General features: G+C 34.8%; 2 protein-coding genes across 2 annotated transcripts; one reads left to right on the top strand and one right to left on the bottom strand.

Moving 5' to 3' along the window:
• The first annotated feature begins 386 nt into the window (after positions 1 to 386).
• LOC121246410 (aspartic proteinase PCS1-like) lies at positions 387 to 2,229 on the top strand. Its single transcript, XM_041144561.1, has one exon. The coding sequence runs from the start codon at positions 582 to 584 to the stop codon at positions 1,893 to 1,895; it is 1,314 nt and encodes a 437-aa protein (XP_041000495.1). The 5' UTR covers positions 387 to 581; the 3' UTR covers positions 1,896 to 2,229.
• A 4,585-nt stretch (positions 2,230 to 6,814) lies between these two features.
• Positions 6,815 to 7,575, bottom strand: LOC121246477. Its single transcript, XM_041144656.1, has one exon. It carries the CDS (start codon positions 7,415 to 7,417, stop codon positions 7,169 to 7,171), a length of 249 nt encoding a protein of 82 aa, XP_041000590.1. The 5' UTR covers positions 7,418 to 7,575; the 3' UTR covers positions 6,815 to 7,168.
• Between the last annotated feature and the right edge of the window lie 8,386 nt (positions 7,576 to 15,961).

The following is a 15,961-nucleotide window of genomic DNA, read 5'->3' as shown; positions in this document are numbered from 1 at the left end:
AATAAAATATTATTAGAATATATATTTTTTAATATTAATTTTATTTTGAGAGTTATAAAAGTTGAATTGTTTATTTTATGTTGCATGTAAATTTGAAAAAATTGTAATGATTAATAAAATGAAATAAGATGAGATGAGTTGAGAGAAATTATAAAAATAAACAAAACCTAAAATGCATGTTTGGTCTGCCAATTATTTAAATGGAGAGTTGGTTGATTCACAAAAAAACATTTTGTAGAAATAAACTTATAAATTAACATTAGGAGGAATATCATATTGCAAGTTTTCTATTTTTATTTTTCTGTTTTTCAATAAGATTTGACTCATCATGAACAAATTTCTTCGTGATCCCAGTGGTTTTCGTTTAAAAGCTATACCTCTCACCGAAACAAAAAAAGGTACGAACTCTGATCCGTAAGAGTTGCAAACCAACAGAGATCCCTACCTCCGATAATTTCACTCCCACCAAATTGCTTTCTAGCCCAAAAGACGCACCAAACCAGAAACATAAATCCCCATATCCTCTAAAGAGTTGTCACATTTCCTAATATTTTTTCTCTCCTTCTGTATTGTCTTCCACCATGGCCTTTCTTCAATCGCTGCTTCTCCTTCTTCTTCTGCGGTTGTTCATCATGATAAACGAACTGCAGCAGCACTCTGTTTATGCAACACATGAAACAGTAATATTGCCCCTCAAATCCCAGACGCTACTCTCACCTGTTTCTGCTCGAAAACCTCCTAACAAACTCCCTTTCCAGCACAACGTGACCCTCACAGTCTCACTCACCGTAGGCTCGCCCCCACAGAGCGTTACCATGGTCCTCGACACGGGGAGTGAACTCTCTTGGCTTCGCTGCAAAAAAAACCCAAACTTCCACTCCATATTCAACCCACTTCTATCTTCTTCCTACTCTCCAATCCCATGCTCCTCGCTCGCCTGCAAAACCCGTACCAAGACCCTACTCCTACCTGTATCCTGCGACCCGAATAAGCTCTGCCACGCGACTGTCTCCTACGCAGACGCCTCGTCCAATGAAGGCAACCTCGCGTACGAGACGTTCTATATTGGAAATTCGCCCCGACCAGGTACGATATTTGGGTGCATGGATTCCGGTTTCAGTTCCAACTCCGAAGAGGATTCCAAGACCACCGGATTGATGGGCCTGAACCGGGGGTCTTTGTCGTTTATCAGCCAAATGGGTCTCCCGAAATTCTCCTATTGCATATCGGGCAGTGACTCGTCCGGTGTTTTGCTTTTCGGTGAAGCGAGTTTCACTTGGCTCCGACCCTTGAACTACACCCCTCTGGTTCAAATCTCAGACCCGTTACCGTATTTTGATCGGGTAGCTTACACAGTTCAGCTTGAGGGGATTAAAGTGTCGGCTAAAATTTTGGCACTTCCGAAATCCGTGTTTGTGCCGGATCATACCGGGGCGGGTCAGACCATGGTCGACTCGGGCACTCAGTTCACTTTCCTACTCGGTCCGGTTTACACCGCTTTGAAGAACGAGTTCATTAAACAAACGAAGGGAATACTTAGTCCTTTGGATGACCCCAATTTCGTTTTTCAAGGAGCGATGGACTTGTGTTTCGGAGTCCCCTCGAGTGGAAGGAGTTTACCCCAGTTACCAGCAGTGACCTTAATGTTCCGAGGGGCCGAAATGGTGGTATCGGGAGAGAGATTAATGTATCAGGTACCGGGAATGGTGAGGGGTGGTAAATCGGTGTATTGTTTCACATTTGGGAACTCGGACTTGTTGGGCATAGAAGCTTTCGTGATTGGCCACCATCATCAGCAGAACTTGTGGATGGAGTTTGATTTGGTGAATTCTAGGGTCGGACTAGCAGAGGTTAGGTGTGCTCTTGCAAGTCAAAGGCTCGGCTTGGGTCTCTAACTAGCTCCTGCTAAAGCAAGTTTTATGAGTGATTGTAGAATTGGGTTTTCCCGTAAACCAGGACAGTACTGGAGGTGTCCAATAAGTTATCGGGCAGTTACTGCCTTTTTTTTTTCTTCTTTTAAATGATAGATTTACGTGTAGATGGTTGCAGCACCCATAGTATTAGGTTTGATGTGTCGTAGCGAACTCAAGGGTTCATGTTCATGGGGATGGCTATCAGTACTCACTCATGGAGTTCTTTATTGCAGTGCAAGCTGGCCACTTTCAGAGCAGCCGTACGTATGACATCTTACTGTATAAAGAACGTCATGTCACTGAACATTTACCAAAATTTGTACCAAATTTCTCAAATTCTAATGTTTTTTCAGAAACGTCCAATCGTGCTTTTTTTTTTTTTTTTTAATACCGGAATAGCCTTCGTCACGATGACATGACTTCTCTCGGTCTCGTAGGTCCCATATACTCGTAAAAAGATCGAACAGCAAACAAATTACTTCAAAATAAATGTTTTTCACGTGAGCTTACCCAATGGTTGAGTGAGAATGACATAAAATAAGATGTTACTTACATTATTTTTGAAGTAAGGCTTAGCACATTTATATAAATTTATTTAATACTATGGATTTAGTAAGCAAATGATATTTTATATTGTTTGCAAGTGAGAAACTCTTGCCGCTTATTATACTTCAATGAATTGAATTATAATATTGATTAGTTCGATCTTTGAATATACTTCTAGATGTGGTCTAAGCATTTCTTGAGATCTTACTTAAAATTGTCTCGAATATTAGTTTACGACCAACATGATAATACATAGGTACAGAGTCTAAAAAAATAGATAGATTGGAACGCCCATATCACAAAATCCCATAGTCAAAAGATCGTACTAATTAAGGTTTTTTGTACGAAGATAATAGCTTTGGAATATATATATATATATATATATATATATATATTAAGGTCTAAGAACATAATGTTCACAAACATGAAAAATTTATTGTTTGGATGATAATCTTTCTAGTGTAGGAAAATAAGTAAGTTGCTTTCCATTAGCTAGAGCAGTAGAGATGTCCAGTTCGGGAGAAACCAGCTTTCTCCTCTCAAACGTGTGAAACTTGTTTACGCGCAGAGAGTCGATATGGTTTTGGCATTTCCATTTTTAAAACAATCAAAGTTATGAAAACACGTACACCAAAACAAATCTAGCCATGCACGTGTACACTAACCCTACCTAGTTACATCATAACTGTCGTACTCGATCTCTATAAACTCACACCATGGACGTACATGTGTCGTCACTGTATTTTTTTTTTTTTTAGTTAAGTCACGAAGAGATGCATCTTGCAGCACAAAATCTTTGTTAAGAGCAGGCAGCAAAGACAAGAACATGTGCACCTCATATATATATAGCGTAGGGGCCCTCCCAAATTTAATGGCTTTTTGGGAGCTTTATAGATATATATATGGAGTTGCTTCCCGCTGACAAATTGAGTGGCTGCATGGCTGTACTGGCAAATTGTTTTCTTCTTTACAAACAATTCCAATTTCTCTGCTCAAACAGTACTGGGTCATATCGTACATGCATGTAAATATACCACACATGATCCGCCATTGGAGAAATTGTCGGCATGTTTGGACGAGCAGCTAACTAGCTAGGCTATTTTTCACTATTTAAATTGTTTAATTTTTTCACAATTTTATGATCGGGTGAAAATAAATAAATATATATATATATATTTATATAGTTGGTGACTAAATTAAATTTACAATATCTAATAAGTTTACTCTTTTTCTATGTTCGTATGGTAAATCTGTAAGAGATTTAGATGCAATGGGCAATTTAATGGGACCTTTTTTTTTTTTTTTTTTGGCAAGCAGCTCTGGCTAAGGTTTGGTGTTTTCTTGATGGCGACAAGGCCGAGAGTGTACCAACTTGTTAAGTGGCATCTACAAACTCAGGCCCAAGATCACACTGTAGTAGTCCGTGGGCTTCTTGGTCAATACTGAATTGCGGCAGCATATTGGCCCAAAACATGTAGTTGGATAATATACTTATACCCAGTACAAATCCCGACAGCACCAAAGCCATGGGGAGTAGTAATTAGAAGCCCACTAAGAAAAACAACAAACGGCGCGCATCTCTGCCTTTGGGAAATTCGGACCCACTTTGAACTCCACAGTCTCTCTCGCGTGTTTGGTGGGTCCTTTCTATACCACGCAACGAATGATTAAGATGAAATCATTCTAATTTAAAATAGTTGTGTATGGGGTAATAATAAATCTACCTTCTGGTACAGTTTCAGAGTACGTACGTAGCTATTTTCTCCATGTTTTCTTATCATAATATATATCACTAGTATTTACTTTTTAAAACCTCTTTCATATAATTACCGTTACACTACATTTTGTAAGCAAGATGACATACTAATAATGTCAAAAGAGAGTTTTGTTAGGAACTTAGGAGAGAGAATACGCAAGTAGCAGTGTCATTTTAGGAGCGTTTTCTTTTTTTATTTAAATTTTTAATAACTGATAAATCAAGATATATAATTATGTAAATAATATTTTAAGTATAAATAAAGCTTTTATTCGAAGAATTCATCCCAAAATCTCAATGTTGATCTTAATATATATATATATATGTATATATTTTGAAAAAAAAAACTTTGAATCTTTCTTTTTTCTATCATCTTTAACTTCATAAAACTATTTTTTTTGTTTAGCTTTTGGTATTTGTCTTCTACTGAAAGATTTCCCCTTAGGGTGGGCCCAAAAATTCTAGCGATGAGGCGATGATGATGGTCTTTAAGAATCTCGTGCTTGCTTCTTTGACCCTATGCACGCCTGCGGTCTAATGTGATTAGTTGCATTCATGAGGCCTTTAAGTAACTTGCAGTACATTAATTTAAAAAAAAAAAATTTAAAAAAAAAGGGAATTCACAGTCAAACGGTATCTATCTTTTGGGCGGACAAAGTTAAGTTAGTTTTATTTTCATTATTTAGCTCGTATCGATGTGGCCCCATTGATTTGGGGAAGAAAAAATAAAATAGTATATCTAAAAGGGCAACAAAGCAATATTTCCAAAATCACAATGTACAATGGTTGAATTTTGATTCTCCAAGAGACATGCGGATCATATCCATTAAGATCTTAATGATTTGGGTTTAGGCAAACCTCCAATTCCATCCCATCAAACATCCACCCACAACCCACCCTTTTTCTTTCTATCTCCTGCGGGGTCCCTAAGCACGCCGAGACCTAAATCCAATGATTAATCTTCAAATCATAAGATCTTATATAGGGACTGATGTTTGTTTGATTGCATAAAGTGCACGCCAACAAGATTTGCCGTGGAAAGCTCAGCTGATCGGTTGACCTCAACAATAGCCCATCCTCCAGAAAATATAAATACAATTGTTATGCTTATTTTTTCAAATTGTTTCACTTTCTATACATGCAATATTAATAGACCGTGAGACCCCATGTGTGCTTCTTTCCATCCTTCATCGCCTGCACAAACGTGCCATCGGTGTTCTCCAAACGTGTCCCTAAAGTACTCCTATCGTATTTTATTTATTTATTTAGTTTTTTCAACTTTTAAAAAAAAAATTACAATTAATGAATTTGTGTATGTTATTTTTAACATTATAAAAAATTAAAAAAAATCGTGTTTCCCAAATTTTTAAAGTAATATGTTTCATCTCATCATTATTAATTTTTTTAAATTTTTATATAAAATATAATAAAAATTTAATTTTTTTAATAATAAAATAATAATAATATTTTATTCAATTTTTAATTTTTATCTAAAACCTCCCGCAAAACGCACCATAATCACGCATATACATATAAATTTGAGTTTCTGATTCTGCATTGCTATTTACACGCCAAAAAGAAACAAATAGGTTACTGTTCATTGTTTTTCTTTTGGTATAAGTCGCTGATTGTTTTTTGTTTTTTTTTTTTTTTTTTTCGGTCCTGAGCAATAAGCAGTCATGACTCATTTCAGTACCAAGCTTTATGATTTCCAAAGGTTTTTTTATTTTTATTTTTTGTTATAACGAATAGTCAGATCGTACTGCACCACATAGAAACAGTATAAACTACAGGGAAAGCCAGCTGTAAAATTCTCAGGGATGAAAATATTCCAAGAAATACTCTGTAATTAACCCCATCACATGATACGAACCTGATCATATCTATCGATTCCGTCCACAAAACAGAGTCGTGAAACAGTGAAAGCCCCATAACTGCCTGATACCAATATGAGATAACGGGTCAAAGTGGTCCATTCATGGTCAAAAGAACTTCAGGATCAAGGACAATATAGTCATTTGATTGGATTACAGAACATAGGCTGTCGCGCCCCAATTACTTCTCCAGGCATCAGCCTAATGGTAGAAGTAAGAGCATTGATTCTATTTCCGGCCGCTAATCGTAAAATACTGTGCCAAATAAAAAAAATTGGTTTTTGTACGAAAATGCTACTCTAATGACTGCAACGTTTAATCGTACAAAGAAAAAGAATACTACTGCCCAATGGAAAAAGGGGTGGCATCCGAATTCTGATAATGGCTGCCCCTTGATTCCTCTCTCTGATTCCATCTTTTCTACTGTATATACAACTATTCTTTATTCTTTATAAAAAAAAAAAAATTATTCTTTATTAATCTTCAACATCCACGGTTCACTAAAGAATTAGATAAAATAATAATTTCTGTCAGAGAGCAAACCAGAACCACACAAAGCTGATCAGCTGCAATGGTTCAATGGAATCCCCGTCTAGAAAGACAGAGATGTGAGATGATAGAACCATTACTTCAATCATCAAGAGCAGGAGAATCCATATATATATATATAAGAAAATAAAAAAGGAAAAAAATGAGAAATTGGAGGTAAAGCAGAGTGAATTGACATTCAGAAGCTGAAGATATCTTCGATTCATTCTCTTTCAATTCAAATCTCTGATTGAGACCGGAAACAGTGAAAGCAACAGAAACATGATCAAGAACCACCCGCCTCATTTCTTGGACATCAGAGCCCAAAAAATCTAAGCCAAAAAACAAAATTAAAAGGGGGAAAAATATATATATACAAGTATACGACTTTCCTCTTCCTCTTCCAGTCTTCCTCCTCGGATGCCAAGAAAATGCTAAACCGGGATTTTACTCATACCCGAGAACGATCTCGTAGAATTAAAAGCGTCCAAGTGAAGGGGACGAAAAAAACAGTGCGAGACCCTCATCAACCATGGTAAGAATCACTATAATTAATCTCTCCAACAGATGAGCATGGTCACGCAGCGCCTCACGATGTAGAACCTTGCCCTCTGCTCCTTCACAAGCCTAGCGCACTTTCTGGTAAAAGCACACCTCCTCTGCGGGGAAGTCTTCATGAAAGGAGTAGTCGAGGAGCGGCTTCTAGATGAGCCTTCTTTCTTCGAAAGTTTCCATTTCTCATCAAAGTAAAACGGTGGTGGAGCACTGGGTGCACGAGTACTGGAAGACAGGGAAGCCATGAACGTACGTACTACTTTCTTGACTGACTTTTTTGAGAGAATTGTCTTTCCCTTTGGCTTTTGGAACACAGAGTGCGAGGAAAAAGCAAGCAAAGAGAAGAGGGAATCAATGGGCAGAGAGCAGCGAGACGAGTCAGTCAGTGAGGAAGAAGAACGGAGAGTTGGTATTTATAATGGGTTAGGAAGGAAAAGGCGTTGCAGTGTCTATCACCTGGGTCTTCCTTGCCTCGAGAGGCCCACCAAATATTTTAGTAATTTATTATTTAATAATACAATTAATTAAATAAATAAATAAACTCTATTATAATGAGGTGGGTTCCCAAAGCACACGTCATGGGATTCTCAATTCGGTAAAATGAAGGGGAGATGGGAATTTAATGCACGAAATCTCACTAAGGTTGTGGGGGTTGTAATCGTAAATTGATAGGGTTAGGAAGATAAGTTTGCAGTTTGCATAAAAGCTTTACAAGATCAGAGGTAGACGAAAAAGATTACAGAACAGAAGATCTATGATTACGAAAAAAGAAAAGTTGGTATTAGAGATGCTGCCCTCTGCAAGTAAACCCAGTTGGCAGGTAAAACAAAAAAACATGGCTTTTCGAGAAAAATTAGGGCTTGTGACATCACGCGCTTGAAGTTTAGGTGGCCCAGCAGGAATGTTAACTGCACTCAGTAGAATCTCTTAAAGAGGAGTGTGACTCTGTGTATATGATGTGGAAGCCACCTCTACCGAACCATTTGGAGGGAAAGAGAAAAAAAAAAAAGAAAAAGAAAAAAATACATATAGAAAAGATGCCTTGCTTGTTTTTTTTTCTACGAGAGTGAAACTTTTTTGTCACGTAATCTGACCAAATACGCATTGGTTTGCGTTAATTTTGCCGAATGAGAGAGTTCAGAATTTATTATGTTTCTTGAGAAATTTCAAGAAACAGAAGAATTCGCATCGAGACAGAAATTCCGGCAAGATAATTGGATTTGGACAAAATTAGAAAAAAATTATATATATATAAGAAAAATCTTATTGCAAGTAAGTTTGTGCACTAATTCGTGCACTAATATTGATATGTAATACATATATTTAACAAAACGATATGAATTATAAAGATGAAAATATTTTTTATGATATAGGAGATTTTCTTCTTCTCTTAATTTTTTTTTTATTTTTTTTAAATAAAAAAAATCATTGGTATGCGATATAGTGCACGAACTCGCTTGTATCTAGCAAAGCCCATATAAATATATATGAAATAATTTTGAATGGGAAACATCCTTTGTAACTTTGTATGTTAAGCTGAATTAAATTTTTTATAAATATTAATAAGTTGAGATAGTAGAGTGAATTTTGTAGAATCCATCTAAGATGAGTCTAGATATATTTGAATGTTAACATAAATTTATATGTATTTATAAAAAGTTAAAAAAAAAGTTGTAAGTCCCACGTATAAAGAAGTGTTGAATGGAAAAAAAATTGTGAATCTCACATGTAAAGAATTTTTGAACTTAATAATTTGAGAATTAGGTATTTAAATGTTATACTCCACTAAAATTTAGACTGAACTAAAATCAAGTCAGTCTAAATTCCAAAGTACAAGACCTTAGGTTAGGTGGTTTTGTTTTGCACGCATGTCATCTTTGTACCCAATATAACAATCTTATATCATACTTGGCTCCCTTAGACACACACACACATAATTGGGTAAGAAAAATCATTCTTCTTGTACATGGATATAACGATCGGAAATGATACTTTTGGCATATATATATATTTTTATAGAAAATATATATATATTCATCATATTTTTTCTTATCATCTTCTTATTATCTCATGATGTGACGTTAGATAATAAGTTCACAAGTAAAATATAATAAATAATTTTCAATTATCTAATGCCACATCATGAGATGATGAAAGGATAGTGAAAATTGAGATAATGAATAACATGACTCTAAATTATATATATGTAGGTCTATAATCGTATTGAAAAGCCTGATTCATATATGCTTCCATATTCTTCAAATGCACGAGTAGGAAGTTTAATCATGATCGGCTGCATGGTGCCATTAATCATCCTCATCAGAAGACTCCAAAATTCCAAATGCATGAAAGGGGACGCCAGACATTTCGTCGTACAGTAAGAAACCTGTCGTTGGAGAAAAATGTACAATAAAAGGGAATATTTGGAGTGATAAACTCTACATTTTAAGCCTGAGTAACGATAGGTTTACAATGCTTGTTCATAATTTATATACAATTTTAAATATAATATTATTTTTTATTATATTAAAATCCATCAAATCAAAAGTAAAAAATAAAATAAAATTTAAAATTATAAAAAATTTGTTATAGAATAGTAATTTTATCATCTCTATTGAGCTTTTATTTGTACAAAAAACATTAATTTATTTAATTATTATATATTCTTCGAATATATTTCCACGTCGAATATTAATCTACTTCCACGATCGATACCCAAAGAAGTCCTTGTCTAACATGTTTGCATTGCAATGGTGCAGTTCTAACTATATATAAAAGAATGCATGTGGTTCCTCCTCGATCGTAATATCTTCCTTTCCCATATAATCCAAAGTGTGTTGGTAATTATCAGATGACCATGTGGATGTGACCGTACAAGAGGCATGCGCAGCTTGATGAAATATCGCATGTTGCCCACAGTGACAGATCCATCGTGTTGCATGATCAATCATTACAGCTATTTTTGAGCTTGTTTCATCTTATGGGTACGGCTGAGTGATAGAATCGACCAGGTTACCAAAACTGTGAAGAGACTTATATCATCGATGTCAGATTTTCGCGATGTCGCACTAAAATAAAAAAATAAATCACATCCTAAAATCATCAATACGTTGCGTCGATTCCCCTGATTCAGCCAATGAGAACGCCTCTGTTTATCCTCTTCCTTTTCTTAGAATCGAAAGTGAATATACAAAGATCAAGGCTGCCAGACTACACATTCGTGTATACATGATTATTAATATACATTGAATTATCAATTATTTACGGGATGTGACATGACTTGGTAATCAAGAAATTGATCTTATATTTATTTTAGATCGATTATGTTGTCTTCGATCATACTCATGATGTGTTACATTTTAAACTACTATTTATCTAGATGGTAAATAATTTGCTTTATTACATACGTAAAAACTCCATTTCTACTGTCATATTTTTATTCATTGAAAATTTTGATCACTTTGGACTGATTTAGATTTAAAGATGAGATGATATGGATTTTAGATGAAAGATAAAAGTTAAAAAAAATTATTCAAATATTATTTTTTTGGGATTAAAAAAAATTAAATTATTTATTATATTTTGTATAAAAATTTAAAAAAATTATAATAATAAGATGAGATGAAACATTTCTAAAATCTAAACGGATCTTACTGTGCCTTTTTCCCCTTTTCGACCATTGTGGTCCCAAAGGGCCAAATGCGTATGTGGTACAAGACTCGATGGCTCCTTTAAAAATATTAAATACCAAGCGGTGTAAGAGTCAAATTTAATGTACGTCCATGCCAATGCCCATCCTGTGAAACAAAGCCAATATTGATCTCCACGTTCCATGTCCCTCCCCACCCAAACGCCCCCTCCTATGAATGAGGCAGATCATTTGGGTAAAGTGAAAACAAACGAAGAACAATAAATTTTTATGCATCTCATGTTGTTTTTTTTCATCTCATGTTGTTTTTTTTTTAAAGGTTTTGAAACAACGTTTGCCCCTCCAAAAAGAGTTTAAACCCGTAAACAAAGTCACTGGACGTACTTAAGATATATAGTGTATTTTGATACCAAGATAGATTATTATATTTCTAAAAAGGATCGAAAAGAGTTATAAATTAATATATACTAAAATTACTGAACATTAATGGGGCCCAAATCAAAAGAAAAATAGTAAATATATTAAAAAATAGTAATGATATACCTACAACATTTTATACAACACATTGTATAATAATGTGTTAAATAATAGATATTTTTATAAAATTATGTTATTTTTATAAAATATTATTTATTTAACACATTGTTATATAATGTATTGTACAAAATATTATAAATAAATCAATTTTCTTGAAAAAAAGTGGGAGGATAATCGTAAATTCAGAGGATTGGTTTGATAGCAGAAAAATAAAGAAAGAAAAGAGAAAAGAGAGAGACTTTTTTGAAAATCGAAAAAATAAATTAAAGACCAAAAAAAGAAAAAAGAATGGCACGGCGAAATGGTAGTGAGGATCACATGGTGCACATGGTATCAGGGAACATGGGTGGGACAGAGTGCCCTCCCTATTATGCGATGTGCGTTAAATTTGTGTTGGGCTGGTCTCTGTCGATTTTCACACGTGTCAGTCGGCACAAGTGAAGCTTTTTGTCTCCAGACTCCAGAGTCCCGTCCCTGCAGACTCCCTCGGACCAGGTCCAAAAGTTCTTCACGTTTTTTCTCTTGGTCACCCGTCTGTGAGAGCCACAGAGACGAAGAAAGAGAGAATCGATCTGTTCGCGAACACGCCTAGCTAATAAGATAATGTTGAAATTGCATTTTGCCGTTCTTTTTAAATAGAGTAATAATATATACTCTCTTGTAATGCGTAAATATCGTATAATACATAAATATGATATAATCGTTTTGAAAAATAATAAAATTTATTATTAAAAATTAATCATATTTACTCTTTTAGAGGATTTCACGACTGTTGCACTTTCAACAGTTACGATTACAAAACTGTTAAATTAGCTGCCTTGCGTGGTACATGGCAACAGATAATTAAAATAAAATTGAAAAAAAAAAGAAAAACTTGTCTCCATCGGTTAAATGTTTCTGCAAATAAAACTAGGAAAAGGTTCTTTTAAATTTCAGCTTGCAGCTTTCTGGTTCAAGAGGCTGTTCCCTACGACCGTAGTACTTTATCATGTTAAGCTTGAGAAGATAGACATGAAATTAAAATTAATAGGGGGTGCGGAGGGAAAAAAATACACTAATCTATAAATTGGACTAGTCTATCAAAATATCATTAGAGACAAAAGAGAAAGATAAAAAAAGTATAAAAGCTGCAAGTGTCAGGAGGGAAAAATAAGTCAAGAGGGATATAGGGGCTATGATTATCAGAGAGAGATAAGAAGGGATCAAGGAGAGCAAGTCAGACAAGCCAATAGGACAAGTCATATCATGACAGGAAACTTCAGAGTATGCCAGAAAAAAAGTAGACCAAGAAAGGAAGCTAACATACATAACAAGTGGGTACATAAATAAAGCACACAGCCAGATGAAAAGAAGGAGACTAATGAACGACTTCTACTTTGGAGAAGGACCGAGCTCTCCACTAATAAGATCTTCTTCTTCAAGCAACCCCTCGAAGAAGACATCGCCCTCAATAAGAAGAGCTTCAACCTTCTCTATACAGTGAGATATGATGATTCATGAGTGATTGTAAACTGATATATTATATTGGAGATTTCCCTCTCCAAACCCCCGTGGACGTAGGCATATTGTCGAACTACGTAAATCTTGATGTCATCTATTTTTATTTTTACAATATTTATTTTTTATTCGCCGCCATGAATATACGAAACGCTACCGTACCGCCATATCGGAACACTGCTGGGGGCTTCAAATAATTCACTTCGTATCCTGGGGGTATGAAGTTGCCTAGGCCCACAAAACATAATATCAACAGAGAGAAAAGGCCAGGTTAATGGAATTCAAAAGGCACTTCAAGATGATGATCTACATAATGTAGGTAACAATAATTACATCAATTTCGACTCGTGCATCATGTTCTCAGTCGATCCATGGGGCTTCAATTAATGTTATAACTCTTAAATTCATCCATGTACGTAAAGTTAATAATCTGCCCAAATTAACTTGACAACCAACGTCCGAGATATCATGACATCCTTCAAAATTATGTGTAGTCGTGTAGTGCTTCTATAATATCCAAAAAGTGACTACTGGGGCAGGCTGCAGCGAGCGTACGTTGGGAAAATTGAACTTTAGTATTAATTGTGGAAGCTTTAATGTACCTATGCTTGAACTTAAAGTTTTAATCTGTCCATGGAGTATGTATTGGCTTAAGTAAGTACAGAAATATATGCATGCATGCATAGTTCATGACTTCAGTACTGCGTTTGTTAAGTACTAATTTCCATTGCCACTGACCACTGATAATGTTGATTGTTGTCTAGAGATCCAAGACCACCTCCCATGCATGGATATGAAGTTTGACAAGATCTATATATCTACCTGATCTGCTCGACCTGAAAGCTCAAATTACTTGTCTCTGGCCATTGAATGTGCTAATTTCAGGTCATTCCGTACGTATATCTTATATATAATTGGCTTGGTTAAATGCATTTAGTGTTCCAGTAAAAAAGGACACTGTATTTTTCCGTTCCCTGTGATAAACTGAGACCACTTCCAACGGAAATTTTGTCGAGATATGTCTTGTGTAACACAACCGGCAAGTTTCATAAAACTTACAACCAACAAACATGAGGGTTTTTTTTCCATGCTGCTCAGAATCTAACTGCATGCCTGAATACTGTCTGTCTGAGAATTAAACTTCATTTTAAATTAATTTCATGCTAACATGAGTTGTATTTCCTGCTATCAAGACCTGTGATTTTCTCCAGGTATTACATATATATATATATATATATATATATCCACTCAAATCATGAGAAATTTCCAGCTCGTTTACTGGAAATCCTGGATCCTTAATTTGCATGGCCAAGAAATTGGGAAATCAATAATAATAATAATAATTATCAGGGCTAGCTGCCTACCACTAAGTACTAAATTCCCAATCAATCATATTAATTTCATTGCGCGGGATCGAGCATCATCAATCATTGAGGCTTGCTTTACTTTCGGATGGCGTGTGAAACACAAATCCAAAATGAGGCGCAGCAACCTTTCCAGTCTGCCATGTTCGTAGGACGGGGAACATTTGTTCTAAAAAATGTATTTCTCGCTTTCCTGATCATCATGATCCATTGGATTCTACGGTATCTTTGTTTTTGCTTTTGATTAGCTGAATTTGACCAGTCAAAAACCTTTTTCTCAAGTGCAAATTAATGCATGCTAGATAGCTACTGCATGCGAACAAGAACGTCGTCTAATTTAGCGTTGGGAGCATGTAAAGTAACGAAACAGCCTATTTAAGTAAGTAGTGAAGAGGCCAGCAGCATCTGGGATCATGGGAGTGGTTAAACACTTCATGTATTTTTAATTAAGATTAATCATGTTTTATTAATTTATAAAGACGACATTAATTTTGACCTACTCGGTCGTCACCCCCTTTTCTTTTATTGGCCTTTCTCATTCCAAGTGTTAATTGGGACTGCAAAGGACGTTGCTTTTGATGCGGATGTATGGACCTACGTGGTTCTTTTTTTTTCCTTCTTTCTTTTGGTTTAATTTAGAATATGCTCACCAAATTATTGCCTTATGCTGTTGTCTTTTATGTTGTTAGAGGGCCATTTCATAATAGGAAAGTGTTTTCAACGGTTTGATTTCATATATATTGTTTTGCTATCGTGTTGTGCCCCAGCTTTAATGTCAAATGTTTTTTTTGTCCTGGCCCCCTTCTTTTTGGTCTCTAGTGTGTTTTACTTTCAAAATAATTCTAAAGAACAAGCCAAAATGATAAATAAGCATTGACATTAGTCTCATCAAATGAATTCAATCTTTAAAATTTGATGAATTTATGTTTAAAATCACTGCATTAGATTCACGAAACATTAAAATCTGAAATTTTGAGCTACAGTGCATTCCAATTCATCTTCAAATTTGAAGACTCAATATTCATACTCTATAGACATTATTTTATTTACTTAAATTATTGTTTCCCAATTTTGAGCCACAATATATTTAAGTTGGGAAACAATAATTTAAGTATCAAATTAAATTATTAATTGACATATAGTTAATGTAATTGTAAAATATGAAAAAAATAAATTAAAAATATTATTATTAAAAAATAATATTATATTATTATTTTGATGAATCTAATGGTTAATCTAATGTGGGGTTATGAATAGGGAGGTTTTGAATTTATGCAAAACATGTACTTTTCATCAAATTTTGAAAATGAAAATGATGAATCCAATGTTAATGCATGCTACAAAATCAAAGAACGAATTGGCAATATATATATATATATATATATATATATATATATATATATATTCAAGATCACTCCAATACAATATGTTGATCGATGTATAATTATGCAACAAGTTGTTTTGTACGTCTTGGACCTCGCTGATCCAAGTGTTTTAATAACTTGTTTAATTTATCGGACAGCCAGAATGCAATAACTGATCTGTATAGCAGTTAGCACCACCAGTCCTTTAATTAATATAGCTGCCGTGGCATATGTATAACAAGCCACTCGATCGCTAGGATCGAGATCGATATATCGATGTATAATTATATAAACAACATGAACTTTCAACAGTATATATAAGGTACGTAGTACTAATAATTATTAGATAAATAATGATCTGGTCATGCAATTTCACCA

The sequence above is a fragment of the Juglans microcarpa x Juglans regia genome, chromosome 1S (assembly GCF_004785595.1).
Source record: "Juglans microcarpa x Juglans regia isolate MS1-56 chromosome 1S, Jm3101_v1.0, whole genome shotgun sequence".
In the NCBI taxonomy this organism is placed as follows: Eukaryota; Viridiplantae; Streptophyta; class Magnoliopsida; order Fagales; family Juglandaceae; genus Juglans; species Juglans microcarpa x Juglans regia.
This window is presented reverse-complemented; position numbering and strand designations above follow the sequence as displayed.